Source organism: Rana temporaria, chromosome 12 (genome assembly GCF_905171775.1).
Source record: "Rana temporaria chromosome 12, aRanTem1.1, whole genome shotgun sequence".
Taxonomy (NCBI): Eukaryota; Metazoa; Chordata; class Amphibia; order Anura; family Ranidae; genus Rana; species Rana temporaria.
The window spans coordinates 29,849,414-29,863,311 of NC_053500.1; the positions used below are offsets into that span (position 1 = coordinate 29,849,414).

The 13,898-nt window shown below is 43.3% G+C and overlaps 1 protein-coding gene across 5 annotated transcripts in view; it reads left to right on the top strand.

Moving 5' to 3' along the window:
- Positions 1–13,898, top strand: part of TANC2 (tetratricopeptide repeat, ankyrin repeat and coiled-coil containing 2) — a 419,029-nt gene that overhangs the window by 366,143 nt on the left and 38,988 nt on the right. For 3 of the 5 annotated variants that reach the window (XM_040330204.1, XM_040330206.1, XM_040330208.1), the window contains 7 exons: positions 4,526–4,780; positions 6,928–7,053; positions 7,172–7,453; positions 7,704–7,831; positions 8,638–8,869; positions 8,965–9,131; positions 10,417–11,024. In XM_040330204.1, coding sequence (XP_040186138.1) covers positions 4,526–4,780; positions 6,928–7,053; positions 7,172–7,453; positions 7,704–7,831; positions 8,638–8,869; positions 8,965–9,131; positions 10,417–11,024 — 1,798 coding nt within the window. Of the gene's footprint in view, positions 1–4,525; positions 4,781–6,927; positions 7,063–7,171; positions 7,454–7,703; positions 7,832–8,637; positions 8,870–8,964; positions 9,132–10,416; positions 11,025–13,898 lie in introns of all 5 variants that reach the window. The other 2 variants (XM_040330205.1, XM_040330207.1) reach the window with 1 other exon arrangement.

Here is a 13,898-nt window from a genome sequence, read left to right on the forward strand (position 1 = left end):
GGGGTTCACCCTGTTAAAAAAAAAAAAAAATGTTTTTTTTTATTAGACCATTACATTCGGCATCGTAGCGCGAGCTACGGTATGCCGGTCTTACATTTTTTATCCCCGTACTCACTGTGCTATGGCTCATTGAAGATTCCGGGGAATGGGCGTTCCTATGGTGAGAGAAGGTGATTGACGGCCGGCCCTGGCACGTCACGCTTCTCCGGAAATAGCCGAAATAGGCTTGGCTATTCACGGCGCCTGCGCATAGCCTGTGCGCAGGCGCCGTGAAGAACCGAGACCTACTCCGGCTGTCTTCGGGGAGCGTGACGTGCCAGAGCCGGCCGTCAATCATCCTCCCTCTCCATAGGCACGCCCATTCCCCGCGGGAGTCGGAAACTTCAATGATCGATAGCACAGTGAGTACGGGGATTAAAAATTTAAGACCGGCATACCGTAGCTCGCGCTACGATGCCGAATGTAATGGTCTAATGATGTGAAGGAGGGTGAACCACCGCTTTAACACTTTAGCCTCCTGGCTTTCATTCTTGCTATCTGGCTGTTTCAGGCCTTTGGCCTAGGCCGTAGGTCTGCTCCTCAGAACAAACCGTTTCCTAGAGTTAAGCTCTCTCCTAGCTTACTCCTGATCAGCGCCTTGTTGCTCAATCACCAATGACATCTGCATGCATGCTCTGACTCCTCTCAGAGGGATGGGAGTCCACCTGACTCCCATGCACATCAGTGGCGACTGGTGCTCAAAATTTTTGGGGGGGCGCAAAGGAAAAAAAAATTGCAGTCTCACTGTGCCCAAACACAGCCACTGTTACATGCCATCAATTTGCACCACTGTGCCATGCCATCAAATGCAGCCACTGTGCCATCAATTTGCACCACTGTGCCATGCTATCAAATGCAGCCACTGTGCCATCAATTCGCACCACTGTGCCATGCCATTAAACACAGTCACTGTGCCATGCCATCAAATGCAGTCACTGTGCCATTAAACGCAGTCACTGTGCCATGCCATTAAACGCAGTCACTGTGCCATGCCATCAAATGCAGTCACTGTGCCATGAATTTGCACCACTGTGCCATGCCATTAAACGCAGTCACTGTGCCATCCATTGTCACCACTGTGCCATGCCATTAAACGCAGCCACTGTGCCATCCATTGTTACCATTGTGCCATACATTGTCACCATTGTGCCATGCCATTAAACGCAGCCACTGTGCCATCCATTGTCACCATTGTGCCATACATTGTCACCACTGTGCCATGCCATTAAACGCAGCCACTGTGCCCTTTAATGGTCGCAGCTGTGCCAATTGTCCACTGTGCCCTGTAAATTGCTTTCTTCCCCCCCCCCCGCCCGGCACTTACCTTTACTGGTTTTAGGCATCCACGTCTCACGATGTCTTCTCCCGCCCTCGATGACTGACAGGCGTCTCAGCCAATCAGGTAGCCAGAACCGGCCAACCTGATTGGCTGAGACACCTGTCATCTTATTCAAGGGGCGTACAGTCTGTGCGCTCCGAGAATAAGCTTCCGGGACCCGAGGGCTGTATTGGGAAAGCCTATCAGAGCTGTTGGCTTTGATAGACATTTCTGTACAGCCAACCAGCTGGCGTTATTCAGATGGCCGGACATTGAGCGCCGACCATGTGAATAACAGCGGCGAAAATAACATAGATTCATGCAATGCATGAATCTATGTTATTTGACTCAGTGGCGGTGAGAGCCAGAGGGGGCGGCGCTCCAGCGCCCTCTATGGACGAACCGCCACTGCCATACTTCCTCTCAGAGGGATGGGGTCCTGAGCCATAGTCAGGTCAGAAGTAAATAGCCAAACACACAGCTGTGCAATCAGTGTGCAATCAGTGCAATCAGTGTGTCTTTCTCTCCAAAATCTGGCGTAAACCAGCAATCTTTAAGGTAGCACAGGGTCCCACCACCACAGTACTTTAGTTTATTGGGCTGCCAGGAGAAGGATGGTTTCAGGAGAGAGGCAGTTCTATATGTTACAGAAATATATTTCAAGATTTCTGACTTCGATAAGTTGATTTTGAAGTTGGAGTGGGACCCAAAGGTCTCAAAAGCCGACATGAGATTAGGTAAAGTGACATAGGGCTGTTGGACATAAAACAATATATCATGGGTATAAGCCGAATATTTTATGTTCATAAGCCCCAACCTTGATTCCATGTATATTAGTAATGTGTCGTACCGTCGCAAAAAAGGGATCTAAGGAAAGGGCAAATAAAATTGGGGAAAGGGGGCATCCCTGTCTGGTACCATTCATTATAAAGTGAAGATATCACTGTTAATGCGAAGTTGGCCCGTGGGGGAGTTATAAAGCACTGAGATCCTGATTAGCATGTTAGAGCCTATGCCTATTGATCACCTTATTGCTATTAATTGTATGATATTGTTTAGGAGTTTTAACATTTGCTTTCACCTTTCCAGTGCATGTGAAGACATACTTCATCCATGGCTCTAAACAACATGGGGGAGATTTACTTAAAGTGGTGCACACAAAATCTGGTGTAGCTGGCATAGTAATCAATCAGCTCCTAACTTCAGCTTATTCAATTCAGCTTTTGATTTGTTACTATTTACAGCTACACCAGATTCTGTGTGCACCACTTTTAGTTCCCCCATCTGTTTGCATATTCATGAAGCTAATTTTCCCACTTTGTCTCACTAATATGGGCATAAGATTATACTGACACTTAATTTGCTTTTTTTCAAACTGCTAAAACATTGTTTTTAACTCCAAACTGGTCAGTTCTTATGATTCATATAGAAGGGTGGCCCCTCTCACTTTTATATCAGACGAGAGGGTCCTATCATGGTGTGTATGACAAGAGAGAATCGTATCATGATACCTGCATATTTGGAGGGTCTTGTTAAGCTATCTGTGTATTAGGAGGAGAGATGACCTTATCCGATACCTGAATATTAGGAGGGTTTTGTTATTCTGTCTATGTATTAGGAGGGAGAGAGGAACACATCATGATACCCTGCATTTTAGGAGGGTCTTCGCATGTTGTCTATGTATTAGGAGGAGAAGAGAGGAGCATATCATGATCACCAGCAAATGTAGCAAATCCGTTCATAATATCTGTGTATTAGAATGGTTCCTACCATATGTATATAAGGAGGGGGAGACGGGGTAATATGTCTCTGTTATGAGGAGGTGATGATATCTGAAAATTAGGGAAGGCTGAGAGGAATAGGCTCTAGTGCATGGGGTGTCCAAACTGCAGCCCGAGGGCCAGATGTGGCCTTTTGCTAGCCTTTATCCGGCCCTTGGGGCACAATTCCTCCCACTGACATGAGGCACTATTCTTCCCATTGACACCAACAATGGGGCACTATATTATCCACTGATACCAATGATGGGATACTATTCCTCCTACTAATAGGGGGAATACTCCTATTCCTATTAAACACCAACCCTGAAGCCATATTTGTTCTCACTGATGCCGGGCCTGTGACATTTTTTTCCTTTGCTGGCCCCAATCCGGCCCTCCTAAAGTCTGAAGGGCAATAAAGTGGCTCTTTGTTTGAAAAGATTGGAGACCCCTGCTCTAGTGTATAATATAACCAAATGTACATACTTTACATTAAAAAAGCCATCTGCACATTACAAGGCTGTCACATATCCTATAGCTTAGAAAGCTGTATATAAGCTATATGGGATGTATGCTAGATATTCTATAGAACATTTAATACTGCAAATCCTTTATCTTTGAACTCTATCAGAAATGGTACACTGCATGTGATTTATTTGACAAGAATGTCAGATATATTGTATGTAATCTAAACGTCACACAATGTCTCTCTACTCCATATTAGAAGCTATCAGATACGATACACTGTATATTGGCAAGATGTCAGACTAGCTGTATAGGAGGCCGATGTCAGAATTCTTCTTCTCTCTGCGTCTTTCTTCTGTCGGGGGAAGGTGATGGGGGACATGGCCATGATGTCTGTATTATGGGCTCTGATTCTCTGACGTACGCAGTGTGTCCGTGGTTTGGATGTATAATGTCTGTGTGTTTTCTCTGCTTTCCTGCAGGCAGACTGTTATTTCTACAAGGAAGCCGTTGCCTTAAGATCCTATCGATCTGCCTCTCTGACTCCTGCTGCTGAAGCGGAGGGGGAGAGGAATGACAATGTCTCCTTCTCTGCTTCATGCTGAAGCAGAAGATCGAAGATTATGAATCGATGTGTCAGATTCCAGCATTGCCCATTATTTTTCTTAGTAAATTTGTCAATGATGAGAATGCTGGCATGAAATTCATGCTGGCGGTGTGCACGGGGCACGTGTGCTGTTAATTCCCATCTGCGGGGCCCACACATGCCCTGAATGGTGATTTAGAATACAATTTGCTCTGCTACCAACCTGCAGTGCAGATATTAGAACATCCAGCAGAAGAAGAAGCTGATTCATTTTTCTAGCATAACACTTTGTGGGACTGGGCATGTTATTGTACTTCGGTGTTCATCATAATGCTGATTCCCTCTTCTTACCTGCAGCCACCCTGACCAGCTACTCCGAGAATGTGGACCGTTCCAAGTATGGCGCAGACGGCAACAAAGACCTCAGTTCTCGTGGGTGTATTAAACAGCCTCAGAAGTCCATGGATTCCAGTTTGTACCGGGTGGATGAAAATCTAATGGCCTCTACCTTCAGCTTAAACAAGATCCCCGAGAGGGGACTGGACACGGGGCTCTCCCAGTCTGTGCAGTCCATCCCGCTCTACCTCATGCCCCGCCCCAATTCGGTTGCAGGTGAGAAAAGGTGTTTTGGGTTGTCCTGGACTGCTATGATTGTACTGTGCACAAAGTTATGTTCATTGGGGGCAGAGGCTTGATCACAAGCTTGTGTGTGTCTAGAATCTTAATGCCGCTCTCTCTTTCCGTGGGAGTGAGGGGGAGGAAAAGAGATACAGGACTGCAGATGGTGGGAGGAAAACGAATCAAGCTTAAATAAACCATTATTCTTAATTAATCTGTTTTCTTTACTTGGACCGTGAAAAGGTTAATCTGATAAACTACCACTTACTGGGTCAAGGGATTTGGTTGTTTTTTCATGTTAATGGAACTGGTGTCAGAAGTGTAGTGGGGTATACGGCAGTCCAGGTAGCATTGTGTCTTATTCTGCAGTATGTGACTCGGGGGGGGGGGGGGGGTGGGGACCAGTGCTGAGTATACCTGTCCTAGAATCAAATTATTTGCAGGATTTAATATGAACTTGCAAAGTGCTAGTGTGTACACAAATATTGGGTGCCAGACAAAATATAGAGTTTTTTCCATAGGTGTGCGCAGCCTATTGCATTAGGGTGTGCACACCAAAGCTCAAACACACATGCGTGTGTAATATACCATATATGGCAGTGGGCAAGTCAGTAGGGCTTTGTCAGCAGGGCAGAGATCGTGTCAGTAGTTTATCTTTATTTGTATTATTATTTTTTTACAATTTTATTTTTATTATTATTATTATTTTTTTAATATTCGTTTTTTTAGGAGCCCTGTTTGGGGGCTTTGGTGAAATATCAGTGGTCTAAACAGACCCCTGATGTCTAACTTTTGAGGCAGAGAAAGGGACTGAGGACAGAGATTCCCCAGTCCCTTTCACTGCAGCCAAGCAGCAGGGGGAATCTGCATAGTACAGGGTGATTAGGGTGTGCCCAGGCACACCTTACACCCTATGTGCGCACGCCTATGGTTTTTTCCATTTTACAGAGAACACGTGGCATCTCTAGCTGGCCATACAGGCACTGTCAGAATTTATTCCAGATCTCATCTTCTAGATATGCAAAATTTACCTGCAACTTTGTAGTGTGAAGTTTTCCAGACTCTGGATTATGTAGGTCCTGGGTGCAGTCTGTTGATCTAACTAGATCTGTATATGGCCAGCTTTGCAGTACATTTTTCCGAATTCAGTCATAGACAATAATATAGATAGTGAGAAGAGCCGGCAAGACTGTAATCCTTGAAGTGTCATTTATTGGTACATCAGAGTGACAGTAAAACAATAGCGCTGATGCGTTTCGGCAATAGCCTTCGTCGTCGCACAGCTACGTTTTTCCTCTTATTGTTTTACTCTCACTCTGATGTACCAATCAATGACACTTCGAGGATTACAGTCTTGCCAACTCTTCTTACTATTTGCTACATTGGAATGTGATGGGATACATCGAGCCTAGGCACCTGTGAGTGGACCTGGTGTATGGATTGGGTTGTCCCTGCAGAGAGCGCTGTTACCCTTTTCTTTTCCATAGACAATAATGCATCAAACTGCTGCTTTAACAAATGTAGTTACAGAGAAGAATTGTGACAGAAAAGTGAATCTGCAGGTAACGGTATGTGTTGTGCCACCTCAACACATTTACCTTTAGAACATTAACTCTGCATTAGATAGGTGAATGGAATTTCCTTGGCAGTAAATTCGGCTGGAGCCCACAATGATGGGACTTTCATTGGCCACAAAGAGAAATGTTAGTTGCCGGTACAGCATGAAACACACGATAGTCTGGTGTGCTTTTATGTAAATGTGGAATCCAGCCGAGCATGTATCTGTTGGAGTTCACAGCTGGACATGGGAATAATATTTTCCTGCATGAAAGAATTATTCATTTAGATTGTATTTTTCTCTTTCACATCTCGTAATTCTCAATCCTCCCTTTCCCCTCTCTACCATTTTCTGCTGTTTGTATATTTTGTTCTTTTTTTCCTCCACTTTGTATTTTTTTTATCTTTGTTTTTTTCTTCTAGAATTTTCATCATATTGCCTTCCTTCCTTTTAGTTCACTCCATGATTTGGTTGTTCTCTTTCTCTGACCTCTTTGTGGTCTTTGCCTTATTTCATTTCTCCCCCTGTTGTTCTTCACCCATATACTCTGTTTTATCTCACTTTTGCTTTTTAACCACCTTAGCCACCAGTACCGCACACCTGGAGGACCTTGCCTACTTGGATGAGCAGAGACACACCCCTCTACGTACCTCTTTGCGAATGCCACGACAGACCCTTGCTGGACCACGTACTCCACAAGATCTACGAGGTATGATGGGTGAGCTGAAATTGTTTGTTTGTGAAAGTATCTCTAGTCCTCTAGTTATTAATTAATATGAAAGAGCCAGATTTCCCTTCCTGACAATAACATCTTTCTCTCTACTCAGTTCGCTTTGCTCCCTACCGGCCTCCTGACATCTCCTTGAAGCCACTGCTGTTTGAGGTGCCGAGCATCACCACGGATACCACGTTTGTGGGCCGGGATTGGCTCTTCCATGAGATTGATGCACAGCTGCAGAGTGAAGATGAGAGTGTAAATCGGGGTGTAGTAATCTGTGGCAACATTGGCTTCGGGAAAACAGCCATTATTTCTCGACTTGTGTCCCTGAGCTGCCATGGAACACGCATGAGGCAAATCGCATCCGACAGCCCCCATGCTTCACCAAAACGTGAGTTTCCGAGACTGCTAGCGAGAATATAAAACAAAAAGGTTTTTAGACATAAAAAGATCATTGTAAATGTTACCTGTAACAGATCCTTCCTGTTTTTTAATGTTTTTTTTCCCCCCCACTGTATTTTAGTTAAGCGATCATGTGATATCCGGTGTTTTCAAAATGAATGTTGTTTATGTCATGTGATAAATATTGCTTTTATTATAAAGTACTATTAAATTTAATGTTGCACCTTTTTTATAAACAGACTCGGAAGCCAACCGTGAAATTGCACAGCCAGGGCAGACACATACTGGCATTCCTAGTGGTAGCTGTCCGGGAACACCTGAAATGCGTAGACGGCAAGAGGAATCAATGAGAAGGATAGCCGCACAGGTAACGAGGACGGTGATTTTTTTACAACACATGGTATTCCCAAAAAGGGGAAATTCTTACATTGTTTTCTAAAACAAGAGTCTGTACTGCAGTGCAAGAGGCAATCAATGTTTGGCTTATTCATCTGTGAAAAAAGCCAGTGCAAAAAATGTACTGCAGTATGGGGTGGTTGTGCTGTAATGCTGCCAGGTGAGTCAGATCATAGTCTGCAGCATTGTGTTACTGGCAGAGGGGGGGGGGGCGGCATGATCTAAAACTGCAGAGCTAAGGGGTTTATATATACATGTGGATTGATTGATTATTTAATAACTTATGTAAACGAAAACAGAGCTGTTTATTGAATGAGATTTACTATCAGTTCTCCAGTACAGTGATGTCAAAATGAATTACCTTGGGCAGCAGCTATGCCTTTCTATGCTCCAGTTTCCATAAAGCAATCTGTGTCATTTAGAGCATGAACTATGCTGTAATTCGAGGAGCTGGTGCATGAAGGATGGTGCGTTGGTGAGAGGTGTCCTTCTGTTTAGTCTATGGAAAGTGGCAGTTAAAGTGTTTGGACTGTTCTGTAACTAGATAAGACAGAGCCTTGTGGCGAGAAGGTTACAGACTGTGCAATGTGGAATTGCCTTTTTAGAGGGACAACCCTTTGAAATGTAAATTATACTTGTTACTGCTGAGCAGTTCTGCCATATATCACGAACGTTCTGCTTCTCTGTTGGGCAGTCTATTTACAAACCTCTAATCTGGTTGATTACTAAGAGCGGGCATCTTATCTATAATAATGTCTTCTGGTTGCTTTTTTTCAGGTGGTGGCATATCATTACTGCCAGGCTGATAATGCATATACCTGTCTAGTGCCTGAGTTTGTTCACAATGTGGCTGCCCTGCTCTGCCGTGCCCCCCAGCTTGTAGCTTACCGGGAACAGCTCCTGCGAGAACCACACTTACAAAGCCTACTAAGCTTGCGCTCCTGCGTTCAGGATCCGGCTGCCTCATTCCGTAGGGGTGTTCTGGAGCCCCTGGAAAACCTGTATAAAGGTAACTGTTAAAGCACCTTGAATTATAACCATTCCTAATATCTTTCCTAAAGCGTCAATATCTAAATATTTTTTTTTTGCTGGCTTCTTTTTTAGAGAGAAAGATCCCTGACGAGGATTATATCATTCTGATAGATGGACTGAACGAGGCAGAGTTCCACAAGCCAGATTATGGAGACACAATTGTGTCTTTTCTAAGCAAGATGATAGGAAAGTTCCCCCATTGGCTGAAACTCATTGTGACTGTGAGGACAACCCTGCAGGTTAGGAAATCTGTTGATAAATCCCTTGTATCTTTTATTTCCCTTTTTTCGTTTTCATATTTCACCTCCCCTGTTATCACTGTCTCCATCTTATTTCTTGACTGTTACTATGTTATTTTTCCTATTACCACTGTTCCTTTGTAGACTTGAACTTGCTGAGATATTGTAGTGCATAAGCTGTGTAACCAAAAATCTCCCATTATTGATCCTGGGTTTCTGCCTTCATGCCATCACTCATGCAGTTCAAGTCTACACAGGAACAGTGGTAATGGGAAAAATAGAATAGTAACCGTCAAGAAATAAGATGGAGACAGTGATAGCAGGGGGATGATAAGATGTGAAATATGAAAAAGGTGCATTGATAACTGAGCAAACTCCCGCTCTCGGGGCCTGTAAGCTACACTGCACGAGGGATCGAAGGCTCGCTTGCTTGATGGAACTTAGTGTGCTCTGGGTTCTAATCGCTACATGGGGTTCCCCTTCCCGCCCACAGTGTGATCCCTTGAGGGGTGGGCGGGTATGGGGGATGTGTCCTGACGACAGGATCCTCTTGTTAGCTTTCCGTTGTTTCCAGCCCACCCTAGGATTCCTCGGCTAGATCCGAGTACATTACTCTCAGTTTCCTGTCCGTTTCCTGCTAGTTGGGCCTCGCGGCCTATCGTTTACACCAGTTGGAGATGCATTTTGTTGTCTTATAAACCATAGGTACGCTTATTGTGAATGATACTGCTGTGATTGCATGTATAAACCGATTCATTCCTATATGGTTGTATGTTGTTTACGATACTGTCTCATTTTGCATAATGTATCTGTTTTTCCTATTGTATTGAAAAATACTAATAAAATACTTTGGGAAAAAAAAAAAAAAAACTGAGCAAAATAACAAGACCTATGGACATAATCTACCACCATTGTGCTCCAACAATAGCAGGAAAATACACTCAACATTCTTTATCAGATTATAATAATTTACTAGGAATGTTTTTTGGTGATTTATAGCAGTGGTCATCAACCCTGTCCTCAGGGGCCCACTAACAGGCCAGGTTTTATGTATTACCTTGGGGAGATGCAGACTAGAATACTGCAATCACTGAGCAGCAAATGATATCACCTGTGATGTATTTCAGTTATCTTGCAAACCTGGCCTGTTAGTGGGCCCTGAGGGACAGGGTTGATGACCACTGATTTATAGGATTCCATAAGTGATTTTATGGAGATGTTTGGATTAATCATGTCACCCATGTTGGCTTGGTCCTTAAACACACTTTATTTATTCCTATAACAGGATATTACCAAGTTGCTTCCCTTCCACTGTATATTCTTGGACCGATTGGAAGAAAATGAGGCCATAGATCAGGATTTACAGGCCTACATTCTGCAGCGTATTCACAGCAGTTCAGAAATCCAGAACAACATCTCCCTCAATGGAAAGATGGACAACACAACATTTGGAAAGCTCAGTTCCCACCTAAAGACATTGAGCCAGGGCTCTTATTTGTACCTGAAGCTTACATTTGACCTTATAGAGAAGGGCTACCTAGTACTCAAGAGCTCCAGCTACAAGGTGGTTCCTGTGTCTCTGTCCGAGGTCTATCTCTTACAGTGTAACATGAGGTTCCCAACCCAGTCCTCTTTTGAAAGGGCTCTCCCTCTTCTTAATGTTGCTGTAGCTTCCCTCCATCCCTTGACTGATGAGCACATCTTCCAGGCCATTAACGCAGGCAGTGTGGATGGAGGTCTGGAGTGGGAGGATTTTCAACAACGAATGGAGAACCTTTCTATGTTCCTCATCAAAAGAAGGGATCTGACTCGAATGTTTGTCCATCCTTCATTCAGGGAATGGCTAATTTGGAGAGAAGATGGAGAGAAAACCAAGTTTCTGTGTGACCCAAGGTGAGCAAGTTTGTTTTTGCATTCATAAAGCATTTTTTTAAATTGGCATCATTTTAGTGAGGCCGTCCGTAAAGCTGGTTACACATGGAGTGAATTTCGACTAGTTCCTGATAAAATTCGCAGTCGCTGGCCCTGTCGGCTGCCTCCCACCTGACATCCCTTCAGTGAAAAATTGAAGGAGCCAGGCAGAAAATTGTTGGCTGAACAGCAGCTGCATCCAATTAAAGCAGGCATTGTTCAGATATTTTGACATCCTGTGGGGTTGGCCATTATTCAACCCGTGCATACCCAGCTTATAGTGGTTGTAAAGGCTGACAGTAAAAAACCTTCTGTGTGTAGCAGATCCCCCAGCCCTGCAATTCTGTTTATACAGTAAAACCTTGGTTTGAGAGCGTTTTGCAAGACAAACAAGATGTTTTAATAAATTTTGCCTTGATATACAAGCGATGTCTTGATATAAGAGTAGCGTCATGTCACAACTGAGTATAAAAAAGAAGAGAGGAGCCTCTAAGTGTAGCAATACGGTTACATTTAATGAAGGTACAACATTTAGCAACTTATTGCTACACTTAGAGGTGCCTCTCTTCTCTTTTATCCCCTATAAAAAAAAGCTTTGATATACAAGTGCTTTGAATTACAAGCATGTTTCTGGAACAAATTATGCTCGCAAACCAAGGTTTTACAGTATTCAGGATCAGAAGACAGTGCCAAGGAGCAGTTAGAGGTTTGTTGATGTGATGACACCTGTAAAGTATAAAACCCTAACACATCATGTTATATTTAGCTATGTTCCTTACATCATTTGCAGTTCTTTTAGAATGTTTCTCTTTTTGGACAAACAGATGTAAGTGTGTGAATAAAATGTATTTTCTCTGATTCATATTACTGCACAGATGTTTAAAGTGTTATACTTACCTGCTCTGTAATGGTATTGTACAGAGTGGCCCCAAACTGCCTCTTCTAGGGCCCCCTGCCGGCACTCTAGGCTCCTCCTCTATTGCGTGTGCCACCATAGCAAGCCATTTGCAATGGGGGCACACTTGTGGGCTCTCTCTCCCTGGTCCCTCCTTACAGAATTTGATTGACAACAGCAGGAACCAGTGGCTGCTTTGTCCTGTGAGGAGAAAGAGAGGGACCAGTGCACCCCTCACATTTTTGTAAATAATTGATTATATATTTTCATGTGGCAACACTGAAGAAATTACACTTTTCTACAATGTCAAGTAGTGAGTGTACAGCTTGTATAACAGTGTAAATTTGCTGTCCCCTCAAAATAACTCAACACACAGCCATTAATGTCTAAACCACTGGCAACAAAAGTGAGTACACCTCTAAGAGAAAATGTCCAATTAGGCCCAATTAGTGTTACGAGGTCGCAGGTGTGTTAAATTTGGTGTTATCGCTCTCACTCTTTCATACTGGTCACTGGAAGTTCAACATGGTATCTCATGGCAAAGAACTCTCTGAGGATCTGAAAAAAAAATTGTTGCTCTACATAAAGATGGCCTAGGCTATAAGAAGATTGCCAAGACCCTGAAACTGAGCTGCAGCACGGTGGCCAAGACCATACAGCGATTTAACAGGACAAGTTCCACTCGGAACAGGCCTCACCATGGTCGACCAAAGTTGAGTGCACATGCTTAGTAAGGATGAGCTCTGGCGTGTTCGCATGGTACACGTGCAGAGCCCGCCAGGAAGTGTGCACGGCGCTGCGCTAATAACAGCCAGGGAGACATTTCACGATCCCTGCAGCCGAGCATCGGGAAATGTCTCCCTGGCTGTGATTAGCTCAGCGCCGTGCACACTTCCTGTCGGGCTCTGCACGTGTTCTATGCGAACACGCCAGAGCTCATCCTTAATGCTCAGCTGGGCTGCATGTGCATGCGTGCTGCCGGCACTGGGGAGCTACAGTTAAATTTCACGTGTACTCACTTTTGTTGCCAGTGGTTTAGACATTAATGGCTGTGTGTTGAGTTATTTTGAGAAGACAGCAAATGTACACTGTTATACAAGCTGTACACTTATAAGTGTATTATATTATTATTATTTTATTTCTTATGGTTGAACTTGATGGACTTGTGTCTTTTTTCAACCTGACTAACTATGTTATGCCTCGTTTCCACTGAGCGGATCGGTTCGGTACGGTTTGGTTCGGTTCGCTATTTTGGGTGTTTCCATTATGAAAGCGTGCCATAAAAGCGAACCGTACCGGACCATTCTGGGTCCTGCTTCAGATGTGGGGCCATAGAAATGGAGCGGTTCCATTAGGGCAGACCTACAAATACATCTCACTGATTGGTGGACGCACTAGGCATTTTTCCTAAATCCTGTATGGTTCCGATTTGCAGTGGAAACACTCACGAGAATAGACCAGTCCATTCTAAACTGTTCCAAACATACTGACCCAAACCGTTCCGTTCAGTGGAAACAAGGCATAAGTGCCATTTCTTCAGTGTTGTCACATGAAAAGATAGAATAAAATATGTGTGTGTGTGTATATATATATATATATATATATATATATATATATATACGGTATATATATATATATATATTATATATATATATTATAAGGGCAAACATACTTTTTCATGATATTGTTTAGAAATGCTTTTTTTTTTCACAATCCTCCGACAATAAATCGCAACAAGACTAACAAAATGCAATTGAGCAGTGTTCGTTTTAAAAATAAATAGTGTTAATACACAGTTACATTTTATTCTGTAAAAATATTAACAAACAAAAACATGCAAGAGTTTACATAAAAATACTTAAAAATAGAATCAAAAAAATTTGCAGAAAATAAGAGAAGGAGAATATGGAGTTAATTGGGGCTGATTATAGTAAATGAAGGGTTAAACCGAGGAACATATA